General features: G+C 34.2%; 1 protein-coding gene across 1 annotated transcript; it reads right to left on the reverse strand.

Moving 5' to 3' along the window:
* Positions 1 to 202: 202 nt before the first annotated feature.
* Positions 203 to 12,921, reverse strand: TWF1 (twinfilin actin binding protein 1). Its single transcript, XM_058307846.2, has 9 exons — positions 12,788 to 12,921; positions 11,179 to 11,256; positions 8,971 to 9,149; positions 7,805 to 7,900; positions 6,608 to 6,712; positions 4,798 to 4,923; positions 4,391 to 4,541; positions 4,128 to 4,249; positions 203 to 2,341 (listed from the first exon to the last, which is right to left on the reverse strand). The coding sequence occupies exons 1-9, from the start codon at positions 12,912 to 12,914 to the stop codon at positions 2,171 to 2,173; spliced, it is 1,155 nt and encodes a 384-aa protein (XP_058163829.1). The 5' UTR covers positions 12,915 to 12,921; the 3' UTR covers positions 203 to 2,170.
* Between the last annotated feature and the right edge of the window lie 7,916 nt (positions 12,922 to 20,837).

Here is a 20,837-nt window from a genome sequence, read left to right on the forward strand (position 1 = left end):
TTATTAGATATATAATATGGATATGCATTATTTATTACAAACTATAATAGTTTATAACTATTTTATATAAAACCACTTTTAATCCTTTTTTGACTTAGGCGATTTCACAAATTCTAACTTATTGCCAGATGTTGTATTATGCAGAATTATTCAAAAATTTTTTTAAATAAGTTATAGAAAATCAACTTGGAACATATAAAACTTAAAGAGAAAAATCTTTATTGTGATATAAAATGCACTTATAAAATGTCCACAGAAGGCATGTAATTCTTTACCGTTATTTAAATTTATTGGGAATACTTTATTCACCATCTAGTATTAAGATGATGCCACCTAAAACATACTGTAAACAATGAGATATACTCCATAACAAATGCATCACTGATTTTCAGCAATCATTGGTTTAATAATAATTAGTTTAAGACTGTATAATCACATCTATGTTCTGGAATGTCCATTTACCTTCATGTAGTGTAGTGGAATTTAATAGTGTAATTGCACATGGATGGTGCAGAACATTCACTACTGAATTATTTTATATCCTCATGACAGGTAACATTATTCCTGACTGAAAATAACAGCTCCAGCTATGGTCTGCAACATAGCCTCAGGCTTCTCAACGCAATAGTCTGTACATTTGTGTGTCTACATGTGCACCCATGGAACAATTTAAAGTGTATCTTTAGTAAAAAAAAGTGCAACATTACTGTGAATTATTTTGCACATTTAAATATTATAGTCTGATTATCTGTAAACAAACACAGCTCCACACGAATACTCTTATTTCTATTTTTTTTAAATCTGTCAACTCATAATTATTCTAATATGCTTTGCTTATTGAACACACATTGAACATCGGAAAGGTGCATATACCTTAGACAATAAGGTTTAGAAACGAGTGCTTCATATTTTATACTATGAAATGTACATTTCTTATATTCATTTTATGCAGCATAAGGTTCAGATCAAGAAGTTCCAAATCCTGGATCCCTCAATTCATTTAGAAAACAACTCCTCAAAATTATGGCTCTTGCAGCAGGCTGAACAGATTAAACATGATGAAGTGTTCTAGCTTCTATTTCAAGTATCAAAGAAAAATGAGGCTCAATATGTCTCTAGATGATAACGAAAATGCAATGGTATAGAAAACAGTTAAGTGTGTTTTGAAATAAGAACTGAAACAAAATTCTTAAGCTAACTTAATAATCTGTGTTAGGCTGATAAGTATTGTGAGTTTAAAATGATTTTACTGAATCTGAATATTTGTTGAAAAGTGACAGACACATTGTGCCTATAAATATATGATTTCAGAGGGAAAAAATCTTGATGTTTAAAACTTTCTCAGCATTTTTTATTTTAGTTTTGTTTGCTTCAAATATTAAATTTTAATCTGAACATAAATATTTGGGCTCATGGTACTTAAAATGAAATGACTTAATTTAGAAATGGAAATTTTTAATGCACTAGACAGAATTTACTAAGGCTGTTTAAATGGATCTTTCAATATCATCAGAAAATCTGCAGTATAGAAAAATATCGGTACCCTTAAGGTTTCAGACTGACTGATCTGAAATTTCAATGCCATTAAAAAAAAGAGTCAAATAGAAAAGGCTGCTGCAATAAAGCACTGTTTTTAAAAGCTGCAGACGTGATCCCGCAGTCTGACAGTTAGCACTGCTCCTCAGAATAAGCAACTTTCCACCTTTTCCTAGGCACAGTGTTTTGAGCTTAGAAAATAATCTCACCTGGTCCTTAAAATAGTCAATAAGTAGAATGACAATTTTAAGGTATTTCTCTGGGCCTAAAAAAACATTCAGCTGTCTCATTAAAGAGTAATAAGAAGTATATCCTACTTTGAGAGACGTTCTGAAATTGGCCTTACTATATGAAAGTTTAAGAATTAACATGAAAGTGTGGAATCATCACTCTCTGAAAAGTGTGCCAAAATTAAATATTACTATATTGAACCCCTTCCTAACTTTAACTCAAAAATAGAAATCATGAGTCTTCTGTAACATTAATTTTAAAAACACACAGAAGTGAAAAGTGCTAATTTTTAAAAATTACAATTTTTCCCCCTACTTTATACCAACATGGAATGATTTCAGGTCTCCTGTACTAAAAGCTGGACTTTTAAAAAACTAGTGTCATAATGTTTAATACAATGATTTCAATCAGTAGTGGCTTCAGTTTCAGCTGGACCCCGAATGAGCCTTCGAATCCCTCTCTTTCCCGCAGGACCTTTTGGTTTTGCAAAACTTTGCTTATGAGCATGTTGCTTGGGGTGTACTTCTTCATAAAGGAAGTCTGCAGTCAATTCATCCCCATTGTCTATCTCAATCTGTAACAGATGAGACATAAAAAAGCACAACAGTCAATCATTTCCTCATGATTAGATTTGGGTAGATAAATCTTTGACCAGAATATCATGATGCTGCATTCTTATTGCACCCTATCAGATATTACACAATATCAATTTTTTCTGTTACTCATGATGTACAATTTGATCACTTGATTAGGGTGGCTTCTTTTTTCCACTATGAAGGTACTCTTTTCCCATTTGTAATTAATAAGTACTGCGTGAGAATCTACTTTGAAACTATATAAACATCTCTTCATCAAACTTTTAATTTATTCATTTATTTATACCTGTGTGGTCTCATGGTTTCTTATTTTATTCAATGAGTTAAAACCTCATTTATTTATTTTTATACTAATATTACCCCTGATTTGGCTAATAAGTGCTTTTGTGTCCTTTTGATTTATGTTCTAAGCATTCTTTCAGCATTTTCTTACTTTTTGGCACAGATACTCCAAACTCATCTTGTACTTCCCTTGACCTATACTCAGAATTAGCCATTTATCTGAGGATGCCTAGTTCCTTTTAAAGGAAAATGGTATTTGGAAGCCAAGATCTGGGCTGTAGATCAGCTAATTGCTATTGGGGTGCTACTGCTCCGTAGCCCTCTCGGTGGGAAGAGCTAGGAAATATATGTATGTATACATATTTATATCTACAATATTTTAAAAAATACATAATACAAACAGAGAATCAAGCACCATATGTAAGTAGTTTCACTTTGATCTTTTATGGGGAAGTGGGCTAAATGAGTGCCTCTGAATGTACAGCTAAAATCGCTTCCTGTTTGGTTCCATCTTATTGCTTCAGTTTAAATACAGTCAAGAAACATGATTTGTGGACCCCTCATCACTGGGGCCACTTGAAAAACACTCTAGAACAGAGATTGGCAAACTACGGTCTGCAGGCTGAATCCAGTCCTAGAAAATGATGTTTTTTACATTTTTAAAGGGTTGTAAAAAATAATGAAAGCAAAGAAATGAATATATGACTGAGACCATATGTAGCAATGTCTAAAATATTTACTATCTGGCCTTTTGTAGAAAAAGTCAGCTGACTACCACTGTAAAAGATCATGCTAAAGTGATTTTTAGGAACTTAATATATTTGAAGGGTTCAGTACTTAAAACACTGATTGTTTTAGAAAGGCTCAAGAATAAACCATAGCTTCCACGTGCCTCATCTGCATTTATAAAAATAAATTTAAGAAACTTGGTAGCTTACCACCAAAATTCAATTGTTTATACCCTTCCTTCAACTACTAGAAAGATCCCAACCATCATATGATTCACAGTTATAAATGGAAACTGTAGTTCCTTATTAAAATGGGAATCCTCATCACAAGTATATATGATAGGAGATTTAGTTTACTGCTAAAGTTTTAGCATTCAGTAGCACCTTCCTAAAGAATTTTCTGCAGTGATGAAAATGCTCTATAAACTCTACACTGTCCAATACAGTAGCCACCAGGCACATATGGCTAACGAGCACTTGACAAGTGACTAGTGTAAGTCAGGAACTGAATTTTAAATTGTATTTATTTTACTTAATTTATTTTTAATTAGCCATATTTGCCTGTGGCTACCATACTGATTGAAGATAGGGGTCATGATGAGTTGTCCCTGGGCACCTAGAATACAGGAGATCCTAAGAATTTATGACAAACGAAAAATTTCTTTTCATTTATAAATAACAATACATCACAAACTACATGGAAAAACCAGACAAATCTAGCAAAACCAGAAAATTTTCAAATAGGTAGCTCTACCTTTCTAATTATATCCATTTGTAGTTGTCTTTCTACAATTTCTAGCAGAGGGCTCTTGCAGCTAGAATACAGCATTCGTTCTCTTATACTGCATGTATATCCAGGCATTGAATAAATAAAAACTGTAAGTTAAAATAATAAATAAAATTAGCAGCATATCAAAGCAAGTACGAAATATTATAAAACTAAGCCCACTGAGCAAGAAATCACAAGGGATATAGCAAACAAAGTAATATGTTAAAAAATATTATTACACCATATACCTATGGACTCCAAATAGTCTCCTTCATGGGAATGTTTATACAGAAAGAAATGGTAACGTGCTGAGTCCTTGGGAATCCTCTTTGGCAAATCTTTTAGTTCTGTATTTGTTGTATTGGCCAAAATTATAACTTCATTTTTTATATCTATTTCCTATCAATAAGAAACAAAATATATTCATTAGAAAACATACATGAATTCACTAAAAACAAATAATAAAAACTAGGAGACAAGCAACCTTACAGTTTTGTATTATTTGACTTTTCACAATGATCATAAATTTCTTACGTAAATTTGAAAAAAGGAATTTTTAAAAAATCAGCTAAAACAAATTAAAAATCCATGAACTATATAAGCCATAAGCTACCAAAAAGAGCAGCTATTTCATAATAACCATTATGTCTCTTACCAACTGCACATAGTTGAGCTGTCTGTTATTCAGTTTTTCCAAAGCCTGAAAAGCTTCTCGAGAAATAGGAAATGCTACTCCTTGTAGTGTTTGATGCTTAGTGTCCACACTCACATCAGTTTGTACCTAAATATGACAGAAGATTTAATTTACTGGTAAGGTTTTAGCATTCGGCAGTGTCACATGGCAACGATAAAAAGAAAACCAAACCCCTATAAAGTATCATTTAACTTCTGTCCAATCTAATATTAAATACTTAAAACAATGAACTTAAAAAGCAAATTATTTTTCACATTTGTTCATGTACCTGATAGTACTTTGTTAACATGCAGAACGCATGACACACCTTTATGAAAATGTTAATAGTGAAGGTTTCAGTGAGTATACAGTGAGAAAGGACAATTGAGGGTTTTGTTAGTTTATATGTTTTATTTCAGCAAAATTTCATTGAGCTATGTAAGTTCTTTTTAATGTTGTCAGGTTATATTTTACTTGATAAGTATTTATGAACAGGGTGATAAACATACAATACTGTATATAGCTTTACTTTGTTCTGCTGGACAAAAAATGCAACACAAACACCATGCATTGAATTGAAAGGACTACAAATACTAAACAAAGACACAACACAGCTGAACAAGTTATACAACTGCAGAAGTTCCAGACATAGAGCTTTCTTTACTAAGAATACGGTGTGCATGTACTAGAAGGGGAGAAGGATACTTCAAGAAAGCTTTCAGTGTACATGTTTATCACTACATGAGAGCTAATACAAGGTCTTGCTGCAGTGCTGCAACAGTCAAATAGAAATTTTGCTTAAAAAAAAAAATGAATGGAGATTCTATAGCATAAATGTATTGGATAATGAAAACATCATAGAATATATGCAAATGCATACCCCAATATGATCCTCTGGGTTCTGATTGCAAGGAATAAAACAAACTATCAAATTTGTAAAAAAAAAAAAAAAAGCCCTACTTAAATAAAACGAATTAAAATAATGATAGATCCTTTCCACCAAGTTACAGTAAGTAATATTCAACTACTTTCCAGACTGATTCCATTATTAGTCTGCTACTTAGGCTGATAAATAGTGGTTTCTGCTACTTGTTCTTTTCTGTAAAATCTCAGTAGAAATACAGTAGAGCATTCCAAATTACAACTAGAAAGGGTACAGGGGTAAAAAAAACATTAAAAATATGATAAACTATAATATGGCTGAAATTTATTGACTCTGATGAATGTTAAACAAGTACTGAATCATCTCCTACATATATATATGTACACACACACCTCTATCTTTCCAATTAGTGTCCACAGAAGTTAATTTCTAGAGCTTCTAGAAGTCCTAAACATCCTATAGTATTTATTCTTTTTAGTCATCACTTCTCTTTAAAATAGCAAGACCAAAAAACCTGCTTCTATCAATTTTATTAGAAATAATGTTCTTTGTTTTAAATGGGCAATACTACTTCTCCCATTTATTTAGTATTCAAAGTACAATGTTTAAAACAATTGTACTCCCAACAGGAAAATTTACTATTCTGACATGTACATTACAATGAAAAGATGAAGCTATGAGGAAATTAATATGAAGCTTAATATTCATTTTTAACTTTTTTTCTGAAAACACATGAAGTACATAGTCTTATTTAGTCTCTGACTTTCTCATTTAAGTCTCTAAATTAAACAGAATAAACCTAAGCAACCTCACTTCTTTATTCTCTAGTTACCTGTGAAGAGCTATTAATTAAGTCTATGTATTTTCAAACACTAAAAATCTTACAGTGGTTTTAAAGCACTAATTTACCTCATTAATTTTAATCTGTCGTAATTCTTCCTCAGCTGCAGTCAAGGGGGCAGGGGAAGATTGTGATAGCAAGTGTTTTTTATATCCATGTAATGATACGTCTTCCTGTAAGCACAGAAACGGACTGTTATCACTTATTCTCTAGACGTAAAACCTCACTGAGATTACTTTAGGAAAATAAAAATGATTAACTTAACAGAAAAATATTTTTAAGTGATAATGAAAAGCTTTAAGAATTTTACTATCATTTCTTATTTTCCTTTAATCCTCTATTTTATATAATTTGAAACTTTTTAAGGGGAATATCTACTCTATGTTTCCTAAACATAGTGTAGATAATCTACTAAAGTTTAGTAATTACTCAGTCTTTCGTGAGTTTGGTGGTGGTGGTGCCAGCCACACAAATACACCTGGTCATGCTTCAATTCTACGGAAATTATAATTAATCTTCTGGGAAAGCCTGCCTTATAATTATTCAATCATCAACATGTTCAGATTCTAGATTTCATAGTATAATGATTTATGTCATTTATCTACAATTATTTAAAGAAAGCCCTTATATTAAAAGAAAAAGAACTCCAAAGTGGTCTATTTATCATAATTTTGTGGTTTGGAAGACAAGAAACTTACAGAACTGAGAAACCAGCCCATCTCACAATTAATGGCGAACAAGCAATATCTTCCCAGCTGGTCTTGTGCTCTAGCTACTAGCTTATCTTACTTTCTGAATCAGAATAAAAGTTCTAAAAAGAATACAATACTGGTTCAACATACATAATTTAGTTTTCTTAATTCACAGGTATATAAAAATTACCCTCTTTTAAGCAGCCTCAAATTTTTACCTTATTTCCTCTTTCTTAAAATGAAAAGATTGAACTAGATGATACCTAAAGTATGTTCCAGTTTATGAAGTCTATGATGTATGAATTAACAAAGGAGATTTCTAATATATGTGTAAAGGATAAGTATAATGTTTCAATATCACATAATATAAATGGCAAATAGGGACAAATGAATGAGTTCATAGTTACATATTCATTGAAGTTAACTTGCTTATCTTAATGTAACAATATTTCTCTCATGTTTATATATTTATCAATCTGAATTCATATTATTTATTACTTCCCATTACTTTGAAATTCTTTAATCATTTTAATTGGTACATAAAGAATCCACATAAAAATATAAGCTTTGTACCTTCACTGTTCCAAATACTTCATCTTTAATGTGGCCACCTCCAAACTCTTTCTTCAGAGTTGCTCTTGTTGCTGCATACAACATTTTCTGACGAACCTATTCAGTTTTGAAAGTTTACTAAGTTTACATATGGAAACAGGTTATGAAAGAAAGCACCTTTGAATTTATTAAAATCTCCAAGCACATTAAAAAATAAACTATATAAAGCTAAAACCCACTGACTTTAATAGGCTATATTATGTATATAAATAACCATGCTTAATCATAAGATGAGCATTTAAAGTAGTTATATCAACAGCTATTAAGGTAAGATTTCAATTTATAGCATATACTTTTTTTCAAAAAGTAGAAAAAACTAAATTTTTTTAAATGTCTCATTTTACTCAAAGCAAGCCTAGATCAGATATTACTAATTAAGCCATTGTTTAAAAATCAAATATTCACAGGCTACATATGGCATATACCTTTTTATAAGGGACATAAAAATGAAAATACAATATATACTAATATTAAAAGATTCTACTAGCATCTCCAGAAAACTACTAAAGATAACTACCCACACCAAGAGAAGTAATTTCATAATCCTGTATAGTTGAATCCAATACTTCTTTTGGATAGGATGTGTTGAATTAAAGAAGACGGGATGCTATTTTTAATTTAAAATTTTCTACAAGAAACATGGAAATTAATCTTTAAAATATTGGGCAGTGTTCGTGCATTAATTTTGTCTTTTGTTCTGTTTAGCCCATCTTCTAACCAACTTTTCTAAAGAAACATATTTATATGGCATCGCTCATCACTTGAATGGTAGCTATTAATAATATATAATGAATATTAACAATATTTAATATGTCCAATTAGTTCTCAAAATTATTACAATCAATCACTCTCAAAGCAATTTTTTTCCTAAGAAACCCATAGGGTCCCTTATACTTGCCACAGATTTTTAATTTAAAAGTTAATAACCATTCTTTTGATTTCAAGAGCAAGGCTTCTAAATCTAAGTACATTACTCCTGATTCCATTAATTAATCCAAGGATTTTCTCCATGATTATTCCCTTCTATGGGAAATGACTATAGCTTCTTAACCTTTTTAGTCTAGGAATATTTCAGAAAAAAATTCTTCACATTTATAGTGTTAAATGAATTACAAAAAATTACTCACATGAGAATGATCTGGAGACCATGCAATGAATATCCATTCATATCCCTGGGCATTCTGAGAATCTAATCTGAATAATATATAGCATGGTTGTTTGTCCTCCAGCAGGGGTAGAACAAAGAAATCATAGTCCTTATCCCAGGAATCTGAAGGCTGACTACATGACCCAATCACAAGTTGCTCTATGAAGAATAATTTTTAAAAAGACAGATGAATAGCTTGAAATTCCAAATCGTAGTGTTATTAAGGAATAGAACTCTAAATTAATAATTATTTGCTAACTACCATTATTCACATTAAAATGTTGAAAAAAGAAAGGTACAAAGAAATTATAAGGCAGTATTAAAAACAATTTCGTGAATAGAATGGGTATAATCATGCAAGAAAAAAACACAGAAATGATCAAAATAGTTGAGTTGGATAGTAGAATAATGATTTTATTTCTATTTTTCAAAATGCCTATGCTGTAAATCAGTGTTCAAAGATAAATTTACTAGCACTCAAAAGTATAATTTCTGAAATTAACATTGAGTTGTATGGTAAGAAATAGTAAATAAAAACATGTATTGCTCCTATTTAGCCATAGTACTACACAGGCTAAAAATTTTTCATTGAAGCACAAATTGGTATAGCCACTTTGAAGAGCTATTTGGCAGAAATCAAACAACAATGAAAATGTACTGTGCATAGAGAATCTCTTATGCATATATAACAATGCTCATCAATGAAAGAATGGATAAATATGTGGCATAATCATATGATAAAATTCTATTCATATTTTAAAAGAATTAATGACCTCCCTATATAGCAGAACTAATTTCAAAAATATTTACAGAAAAAGGAAAGATGTAGAATAAGACGGTATCTTGCAATTTATGTGAATTTTTAAAACTCAACACTATATATTATTTAGGGATACATATAAAACACAGACTGCAGAAATATTAAAACTCCTAATCATAGTTGCCTTAGGGGAAAGAGGTCAGGAAATGGAACTGGTTAAAAGAGATTTTCTTATATTTCAGAAAAATGTTAATTTTTTTAAAGTCTTGAGCAAATGTGATAAAGTATTAATAATTTAAAGAGAATTTAGGTATTATTTATTCTTTGTAATTTAAAATTTTTTCTCAAAACAAAAATAAAAACAGAAAATAGTGTTTTCCTTCCATAAAGGTGCTAGTGAGATAAAAAGGAATATGATAGAAACTACAATTCAACTTTAATTGGATATCCATTCTGTTTTGTTATTTAGGGTTCTTTAGGATACATTTCTGAAATGCATTCTATTTACAACAGGAATAAATTTAACTTTTCCATTTTAGTTATTGAACTAGTCACTTAAGTGATTAGAATTTAAAATTTTTGTTCAATATTTCTAAAATATGATGCTTTATAAGAGATGTTTGTTCCTACCGAATGAACAAATGGTAATTTATGTAGAACTGTATATTCCACAAACTATTCTGGTATTCCTAATATATCAGCAGAAACGAAAACCAAACTGGATTTATTGCCAGACTGCGAAAGAACAAGCTATTTTTTCCAAAGCAAAAAGTTTCAAGGTAGTTAATTAGGCCAGTAATATTTTAGCACATTCATTTGTAATCAGGTAGTTAAAATATTAATTGTTCAAATTCAAATCCGCCACAAGTTTTTAATGTTAAAAGACCTTTCTACCCTATCAGTTTCACTGTTTATAGTTTTATTTTAAAAGAATCTATTTCTAGTTTGTTACAATCTAGGAACTTTCCCAAAACAACAAAAAAGGATAATCATTTCTGTAGCATAAGTTGCAATAATGGTGGAGAAAATGGGAGAGCCTGAAATCCTTTGTTTCTACTTCAAAACAAACTTCATTGAATAATGATTAACATATATTTTTCAGATAATCACCAGATTTATTGATTTCATTCCAGAGATGGGAGCACAGGCTCTAGAAATTGATTGTGGGTCAGAAACCAAGACACAAAAGTAAAAGAGGAAAACAACACACTGAAAAACAACATCTTTCTTTTTCCCTGATAGTTGTACACAGACTTCAGAAGGAAACGGGCAAATAAGGACCAGTTCAAAGTGTGCAGGATCCAAGTTACCTAAAGGCTGATTAAGTTTACAGACAGCAAACTTTGAACTTGAGCCATATTAATATTAATAGTTCAAATGATACCTAATAATTCAAGGACTAACAATATTTTTAAATGTTTAACTAACCATTTTCAATAGATATTTTCAGAAGTCTGTATTTTCCATTTCTTGCTCTGGCAAAGATATCTTTAACATCTTCACTAGCTGTGAAAAAAGTTACAAAAAAGTAAGCCTAGTTTTTATACATATATGGTAAGATTTTCTTTTGCTATTAAATGAAGAGAGAATGAATTACAATACAATGAAAAATGCCGAGTACATAGCATCCTCTTATTACCGGTAATTTAAGTAAAACTTGAAGGCACAACATAGTTTATACTGTATACAGCAATATAAAAATGTAAATATATTTTAAAGTATATTAATATTCCCTCCAGTCTGGTTTAGCCAAATAATTCCATAGCAGAAATGACACTGGAATGAATATTCTGAAGTTACTTAAGCACAATAATAAACAAATTATAAACTTTGCTTGTTTGAAAATGTTAAAAATTTTATTTCATTCTCTTTTAATCCAATTACAGCCTTATGATACAAACACCTCCTTTATCCCTCCTTTTCTCATTTTACCATTAAAAGCAACCAGATATCCAGATATCCTGATTAAAGATAAAGTCAATAAAGTGTATTTAATCCTGTATTTCTGGGCTTTTTAAATTTTCTCAAAATGCTGGAGTAAACTCACTGCACAAATATGTCTGATAACCTAGTTCTCGTGTTCTTATTAAAGCTTCAATTTCATCTTGTGCTATTGATCACTGTTTAAGTAGTGATAGCTATAAAGTTCAAGCATGAATGTTCAATAATGACATATTTAAATATAGAAATTAAAGGCACAAATAAGCCAGTGCTTTTAGGTTTGGGACTCTTTATTTTGCTATGTGTGTATGAATGGGGGAAGCGGGGGTGTCAAAGACCCTTGAAGAACAAAATACAATTACAAGTGTTCATCTGGGGAACGATTCATTTTGCATTAACAGAAAGTTTAGGTTTATATTAGAACTCGTTAGGTGAGTGCAAGTAACCCCGTGATACAGTATGTGATTTGGACGAGTTGCTCGCTTCCACACCGCCGATTTCCAAACCAGGAAGTACTCAGAACTGCCCGCTCGGGATGATTAAGCGCAGCCACACAGATCAGACTTCCCCGATTGCCTGAGGCGCACACTAGGATTCGGATCGAAACACTCCACACACTCAGGATTCCTCAAAATATAATTGTTTCCACTTCGAAAAAGAATGCAAAAGAGTTTGGGAAGCGTCCTGACTGTACGGTGAAAAGGGGAACACCCCAAAAGAAGCCGCAGTCGCCTCCACAGCTGCAGCTCTCCCCTACCTGACGGCAAAGGGGGCAAGCTGAGCTACTGTCAGGGGCGCTGACGGCACGCCCCCTCCACCCAGGCCGCCGGCGGGACAAATTTCCTTCGCTCCTCCGCCCGTCGGCTCCAAAGGTCCCGTGGCGGCGGCCGGGCCGGGGCTGGAAGGGACGCAGGCCGGCAGCGCCCGGCAGACGGGAGCGCCGAGAAGCGCAGAGGCCCGGCTCGCCCCGGCTCGCCCCGCGGGACCGAGGCCCTGCGCTCCCGCCCGCCTCCGGCCCTGCCCGTCCCGCGGGCCGCCAGGCAGGCCGGGGCCTCCGGGGAGCCCTGCACCCGCGGGCCGCGCCGGGCGCCGTTACCTTGGATGCCGGTCTGGTGGGACATGGCGGCGGCCGCGGGCTCCGGGCTCCGGCGCTGAGTGCGGCGAGCGGCCCCGGCCGGCGGCTCCAGGAAGCGGAGGCGCCTTGGCCGGCCCCGGCGCGTCATCCGCCCGCGACGCGCGGCCGCCGGCCCCGCCCCGCGGCTTGCGCCATTCTCGAGCGCCGCGACGGCCGGCGTCGCGGGCTGCCGGTCTCCCTGCCGGTTCCCGGCGCCGGCGCGGGGGCACCCGGGGTGCGTGGCCTGCCGGCCACCAGCGCCCTCGGCCCCGGCTCGCTGTTCTCGACACGTGGACGCTTCTGCCTCCCCACCGGAGGGTTGCCTGCCAACACCGGCGTTCCCTTGGCAAAGGGATGCTCGCCGACAGAAATGACTATTTTACCAGGCACACATTTTTAGCTTCTAAAAAAAGTGCCCGACAGCCTTGGTTTACTCCTCCTGTAATCTATACAATTTAACGTAAAGAGGAAATGAGAAGAGCAGCTGACCTGAATCATTCGTTCCTGTCTGGTCATTTCTACCTTTGGGAACTACGGCATTGCTCTGCTTTGCTTGCCGTTTATTTTTTTTTAATTATCTAATTATTCACAGTTCACTTGGATAAATTTATAAATAGGATAGGCTATATTATTAAAAATTATATTCTCCACATTTATAAACACGTATTTAACTTCCCGAAAGTGATTTCAGTAGTTATTTTTTTTTTAGTACATTTTTCTGCCACTCCCAGATTGGGGTTTTCTGAGTAGAAAACTGAGTCTTTTGTTTTTAGGGCCTTGAATGATAATACAAAATTACTGTCTGCTAATCAACAAATGCTTTGTCCAGTCCAATAATATAAGTGCAATTAACAAAGTCACCCTTGAATTTTTACAAAGTATTTTTACTTATTAACTAGCAGGCTTGCCGTTGTTTTCTTTACAGGAATGACAACAAACAAGATTGTTGTGTTCTGTTCCCTTTCTGTCGAAGGTCAGTTTCTGGAACAGGTCCTCATTCTGGAATAAGCAAATTTTAATCTAGATATTATGGTTTGTTTGGATTTAAGAAATGTAGGGAGGAGTTTCCTTTGAACCAAATTCTTGCTGACACAACAGTTCACCCTGATTTACCAGCTTTGATTCATTGTTGAACACGGAGAAAATTGCCAGGCTCGACTGCCATTTCTTAGATTGATGTCCTGGTGACTAGGGAAAAGAGCTGGGGGAACTTGGCGTTCCTGAAGTTCCTGAGCAAAAGGGAATCTGAGGAGGAGAAATACATGTTAAGCCACACCCTGTTCAAAGCTTTCTATTTTTCATTAATATTTATTCAGATAATTAAGTCATATCCTCTATTTTGCAATGTCTAGGCATGTGCAAAAAGTGGATTTCTGAAGGAAAGATTTTTTAAAATGAAGATAAAAAGTGGATTTTTGATGCTTTCATAGGAACTATTGTTTTATGATATTGTTTCTGGTTGGCATTAACATTATGCTTAAATCCCATTAATTTATTTTGTATATTTACTCCAAACAGGGTTAAAGATTGGCATTGAACCAACTTTAGAGAAATTGAGTATTGAGTATATAAAGTGCATATATTTTTATCTATTTACAAGAACAACTTGTAGTAGAAACTCTGCTCCTTTGGTTAATCACTCTCTCATATCTTAAATTTGACTCCAGTGACATGACTTATCATAACTTTTAACTTTTTTTTAACTTTTTATTTTGAAATTACAAAAAATGATAACAAAGCACATACAGAGACCTCAAATATACCCTACACACACTCCTCCCTCCCAAATACCCAGATACATCATTTTAAATTTTTGCCACATTTTCCATGTCATTCTTCCTTCTTCTCTCCTCCCCCCCCCCCCCCACTTTCTGTTTATCTATCTCTCTCTCTTTACCAATCAATTTTCTGAACACTTCAGTATAGGTTATATACTTCATGCTCCTTGAACACTTAATACTTCTGTGTATGTTTTCTAACAACAAGGATATTCACTTATGTAACTACCCTAAGTACAGTTGAGTCCAAGAGATTTAACATTGAGAGCTGTAAATTTCTTGACTTAAGCAGTTCTGAAAATTTTAAAACTAATTGAGCTGGTTTTCTATTAATCTACGTTTAGAAGGTTGCTATTTCTACTTATTTCCCTGAGAGATATTAGCCAGACCTTCTCAGTTTTATTTACAGGAGTAAGATAATATCACAAAGCAAAACCAGGCAGAATGATGTAAATCTGTAACTTTTCTCAGAGAGAAAAAGCTTGATATCTTGAGCAGCTGGCTGAGAAAAGAGCCAAGGAGAACTTGCATCTGCACAACAATATCTAAATTGTGGTTTATTGGCCACTGAAACCAAGGACAAGTGGACATGCTTGAGACAATGCAGGACTAACGAATTGCACGTTTTTTTATTTGTTTTTCTTCTCAGCTAAGACTCTTTTCTCTCTTTCTCTCTCTCTCTTTTTTTCTTTCTTTCTTTTTTTTTTTTTTTTTTTGCCTTTAAAACCCTAGCTCCCATTTTCACTTTGAACTGGTTTGGGGACGATTCCCACAGTTCCTTCCTTGTGCATGTGCAATAAACCAACTTTTCACTGAGAGACATGTTTGTCTTTTGTGGAGCCAGATCAGAAGGGCCTTTCTATTGAAAATGCGCATGCTTACAATAACAACATTAATATGAAGTTTGCAGTCTGTATTCCAGCTTTTTCTTATAGCCCATTAAAACCTTGTGAGCCTTTTCTCTTCCCTTGGTAGATTCCACCTAGGGTTATGTATAGCATTTAATTGTCATTTTCTCTAGCTGGTCTCACTCTCTCGTTTGCTTGCTCTCTCTTTAATATATTTCTATTAGAGAAATTGTGAACCTACAAAACTATTATGCTCATCTGTGGAATTCCCATACATTGTTGTGGAACATTTGTTACAAATTATGAGGTAATATCATCAGACTATTGCTAACTATGGTCTATAGCACGGGTTCTTAACTGGGCATCCATGGAAAGATTTCATGGGGTCCATGAGCTTGAATTGACAAAGATGACCTTATTATATTTATTTTCTATGACCTCTAACTGAAATCTAGCATTTCCTTCAGTATAAATGTGTGCAATAAATAAAGTTCAGTAGTATTAATTTCACCTGACTGGCAAAGGGGTCCGTGGAAAAAAAAGGTTAAGAATTCCTGGTCTATAGCATACAATTGGTATGTTTTTTTCCCATACTCCTATTATTAGCACAATACATCTTTGCCATTGATGCAAGAATATTACAGTATTGCTGTTGACTATAGTCCATAGATTGCATTGATTGTATTTTTCCCATGCTTCTCCACATTCTTAACACCTTGCAATAGTGATGTACATTTGTTCTACTTCATAGAATGATGTTCTTTCTTTTGTACTATTAACCACAATTCTCATCCACCTCTGGGTTCACTGTTACTCAGTCCCTAAATTATTCTCTAGCTTTCTTTCAACTGACATTTACATTCCTAGACTACCCTTTTCAAGCCACAATCTCATTTATTTTAAAAAGCTCCATTAGTTCTCCTCTCTATAATCTGTAACCATCAACTCTATCCATTTCCACACTTTTATAGTCAAGTTAATTAAAACTTCTACGTACATTAAGAATCAGGACCACTTCTCAACCCTCCTCTTATCTCATAATAACCTATTTTCTATTTTCTCCATGCATTTATTCTTCGTATTTAGTTCATATTAGTGAGACCCTACAATATTTGTCCTTTTGTATCTGACTTACTTCACTTAGCATGATGTCTTCAAGGTTCATCCATGTTATTGTATGTGTCCCAAATTTTTTTCTTCTTATAGTACCATAGTATTACATCATGTGGTATTACAGTACCGCATTTTGTTTATCCATTTAACAGTTAATGGACAACTTGAGTTGTCACCATCTTTTGGCAATTGTGAATAACGCCGCTATGAACATCAGTGTGCAGATGTCTGTTTCTCATACTTTACAATACTGGAAATACTCCTAGTAGAAGATTTGCTGGATCATATGGCAGTTCTGTATTTAACTTCCTGAGGAAACACAAAACTCTTTTCCACAGAGGCTGCCCCATTTTACATTCCCACCAACAGTGAAGGAGTGTTTCTATTTCTCCACATGCTCTCCTGCATTTATTGTTTTCAGTTTTTTTAACAATAGTCATTCAGTGTGGTCTGAGATATCTCATTGTCATTTTGTTTTTCATTTCCCTAAGTAGCTAGTGATATTGAACATTTTCTCATGTGCTTTTTGGCCATTCATATTTCTGCTTTGGAGAAATATCTATTTAACTCTTTTGTCCATTTTTAAATTCATTTGCTTGCTTTTTTATTGTTAAGTTGTATGATCTCTTTATGTAGAATGGAAATCAAACCCTTATCAGAAATGTGGTCTCCAAATATTTTGCCCCATTTAATGGACTAACGTTTCATCTTCTCAAGTCTTTTTTTAAATCATTTTATTGATACATATTAATAAAGCATACAATTCATCCAAAGTGTACAATCAATGACATAATCACATGGTTGTGCATTCATCACTTCAATCATTAATAGAGCATTTTCAATATTTCAATAATAATAAAAAACAGACAAACAAGAAAACTCTTCACCTCTCAATTTTTCTGTTTCCCCTGCTGTACATTGTTACTATTTCTGGCTATTCTTTCACAATTATTTATTCGTTAAGCAGTTTTATTGACATGTATCCACATACCATAAAATCTATCTAAAGTATATAATCAACGGCTTTTAGAATAATCGTAATGTTGTGCATTCATCATCACAAAAAAAATTTAGAATTATTTCATTACTCCAGAAAGAAAAACTCTATACTCTTAGCATGCCTTCCCTAGTCCTACATAACCACTATCAAATTTCATCTTTATAAATTGATTTATATTTACATTTTATATAAATGGAATCAGATAATTTGTTACACAATATATTTAATTCTTAGTAAAGCAATCATACAGTATTTGTCCTTTTGTGTCTGGCATGCCTCATGCAACATAATGTCCTCCAGGTTCATGTTGTTATATGCTTTATGACTTCATTTCTTCTTACAGCTGCATAATATTCCATTGTGTGAATACACCACAGTTTGTTTATCCATTTATTGGTTGATGGACACTTCCATGTCACTCTTCTTTTTTAGAATCCTTTTGGCTATTCGGGTACATTTTCCTTTCCAAATGAATTTGGTAATTGCCTTTTCTATTTCTGTAAAATAAGCTGTTGGATTTTTTATTGGTATTGCATTGAATCTATAAATCAGTTTGGATAGGATTGAGAACTTCACAATATTTAGTCTTCCATTCCATGAACACAGAATGTCTTTCAATCTATTTAGATCTTCATTAAGTTCTTTTAGCATTGTTTTTTAGTTTTCTGATTATAGGTCCTGTAGTTCTTTGGTTAAATTGATACCTAGGTAGTTGAGTCTTTTTGTTTCTATTGTAAATGGAATTTCCCCCCTAATTTCCTCCTCAGATTGTTAAATAGTAGGGTACAAGAACATTACTGATTTTTTATTATTGCTCTTGTACCCTGCCACTTTGCTTAACTCATTTATTAGCTCAAGTAGTTTTGTCATGGACATTTAGCATTTTCTAAATATAGGATCATGTCATCCACAAATAGTGAGAGTTTTACTTCCTCTTTTCCTATTTGAATGCCTTTAATTTTATTTTTCTTGTCTAATTGCTCTAATTAGAACTTCTAGTACAATGTTAAATAACAGTGGTGACAGGGGGCATCCTTGTGTTATTCCTGATATTAGATGGAAAGCTTTCAACCTTTCCCCATTGAGTACGATGTTGGCTATGGGTTTTTTAACCCATAGCCCTTTATCATGTTGAGGAATTTTTCTTCTATTCCTATCTTTTGAAGTATTTTTATCAAGAAAGGATGCTGGCTTTAATTGAATGCCTTTTCTATGTTGATTGAAGTGATCATGTTGCTTATTTCCCTTCAGTTTTTTACTGTGGTATATTATGTTGACTGATTCTCTTATGTTGAACCAGTCTTGCACACAGAAATAATCCCACTTGGTCGTGGTGTATAAATCTTTTATGTTGTTGGATTCGATTTACAAGTATTTTGTTGAGAATTTTTGCACCATGTTCATTAGAGAGATTGGTCCGTAATTTTCTTTTCTTGTAGTATCTTTATCTGTCTTTGGTATTAGGGTGATACTGGCTTCATAAAATGTGTTGGGTAATTTTCCTCCTTTTCAATTTTTTGAGGAGTTAAACAGGATTGGTGGCAATTTTTTCAGATGATTTGTAGATTTCACCAGTAAAACCACCCGGTCCTGGAATTTTCTTTGTTGGAAAATTTTTGATAATGGATTCAATCACTTTAAATGCGATTGGTTTGTTAAGTTCCTGTATTTCATGTAGTGTCAGTGTAGGCTGTGCACTTCTAGGAATTTGTCCATTTCATCTCGGTTGTCTAGTTTGTTGACATATGGTTTCTCATAATATCCTCTTATGATCCTTTTTATTTCTGTGGGGTCAGTCATAACTTCCCCCCTTTCATTTCTGATTATATTTATTTGCATCTTCTCTCTTTTTTTCTTTATTAGTCTAGCTAGGTTTTTGTCAATTTTATTGGTCTTCTGAAAGAACCAGCTTTTGGTTTTGTTGATTTTCTCTATTTTTTTGTTTTCAAATTTTTTAATTTTTAATTTTTAAAAAGATATTTAGATTTCATAAATGTTACATAGAAAATATAGGGGATTCCATATGCCCCACTTCTCACACCTCCCACATTTACCCACATTAACAACATCCTTCATTAGTATGATACACTCATTGCAATTGATAAACACATTTTGGAGCAATTCCACTAAGCATGGATTATTTACATTGTAGTTTACACTCCCACACAATTCTGTAGGTTATGGTGAGGCATATAATGGCCTGTATCTATCATTGCAATATCATTCAGGACAATTCCCAAGTCCCAAAAATGCCCCCATATGAAACCTGTTTTTCTTCTCCCTAATCTCAGAACCTCCAGTGGCCACTGCCTCTATATCAATGATATAAGTTCTTCCGTTGCTAGAATCACAATAAGTCTATAGTAGAATACCACTAAGTCCACTCTAGTCCATAGTTCATTCCCCAATCCTGAGGATTCTGGGATGGTGATGCCTACTCCACCTCTAATTGAGAGGGGATTTCAGTCCCATATGGCCAGTGGATGGGACTATCTTCCTTGTAGTTGTAGACCCTCTCAGTTACTTGGTATGTTAGTTGTCCATCATCACCCCCTTGTTAGTTGTCCTGGGTAAGTCCAATGAACTGGAGAGTAGGTGTTGCCACTCTGTTGAGGCTCAGGGTCCTGCTGGCATATGGACAGCCCAAAGATTCAAGTCTCTTGGATGTACACCTACCAAATATAGGTTCAAATAGAAGGGACAGAAGAGCAATGGGTAGGGAAACAACAACTGAATCCAGCTCTGTCACACTGAGGAGCACAAACCCCAAAGTAGGACCCACTGACCAGGCACCAAACTTATAAGCTATCCACCCTGACCATAGTGCCTGGGTTTCTCCAGAACCCTCAGGAGCCCCACTGTTTGGTGTAGTGTCTAATTTGTCAGTCAATGAGATCTTACTGAGACATGCATAAGTGTAACCTCTGGAATGACCTCCCAACTCACTTTGAACTCTCTTAGCCATATAAACTCATTTGTCAAGATCTTTTTTCAGGTGCCTTTTCAGTTGTTGCTTGATAGTAATCCCTTGGTGCCAGGGAGGTTTATCCCTGGGAGTCATGTCCCATGTTGGGGGGAAGTTATTGCATTTATATACTGAGTTCAGCTTATAGAGAGGCCGTATTTGAACAGTAAGGAGGCTCTCAGAAGGTAACACTTAAGCACCTTATAATACTAGGCTAAGTTTCTATTTCAATAGTAAAGATTCATAAGCACAGTCATCAATATCAAGGGTCCATCAATGGACCATTCTCCTTCACTAGCCATTGCCTCTGTAGTTGGGGAATTCTTGC

The sequence above is a fragment of the Dasypus novemcinctus genome, chromosome 12, assembly GCF_030445035.2.
Source record: "Dasypus novemcinctus isolate mDasNov1 chromosome 12, mDasNov1.1.hap2, whole genome shotgun sequence".
NCBI classification, from domain to species: Eukaryota; Metazoa; Chordata; class Mammalia; order Cingulata; family Dasypodidae; genus Dasypus; species Dasypus novemcinctus.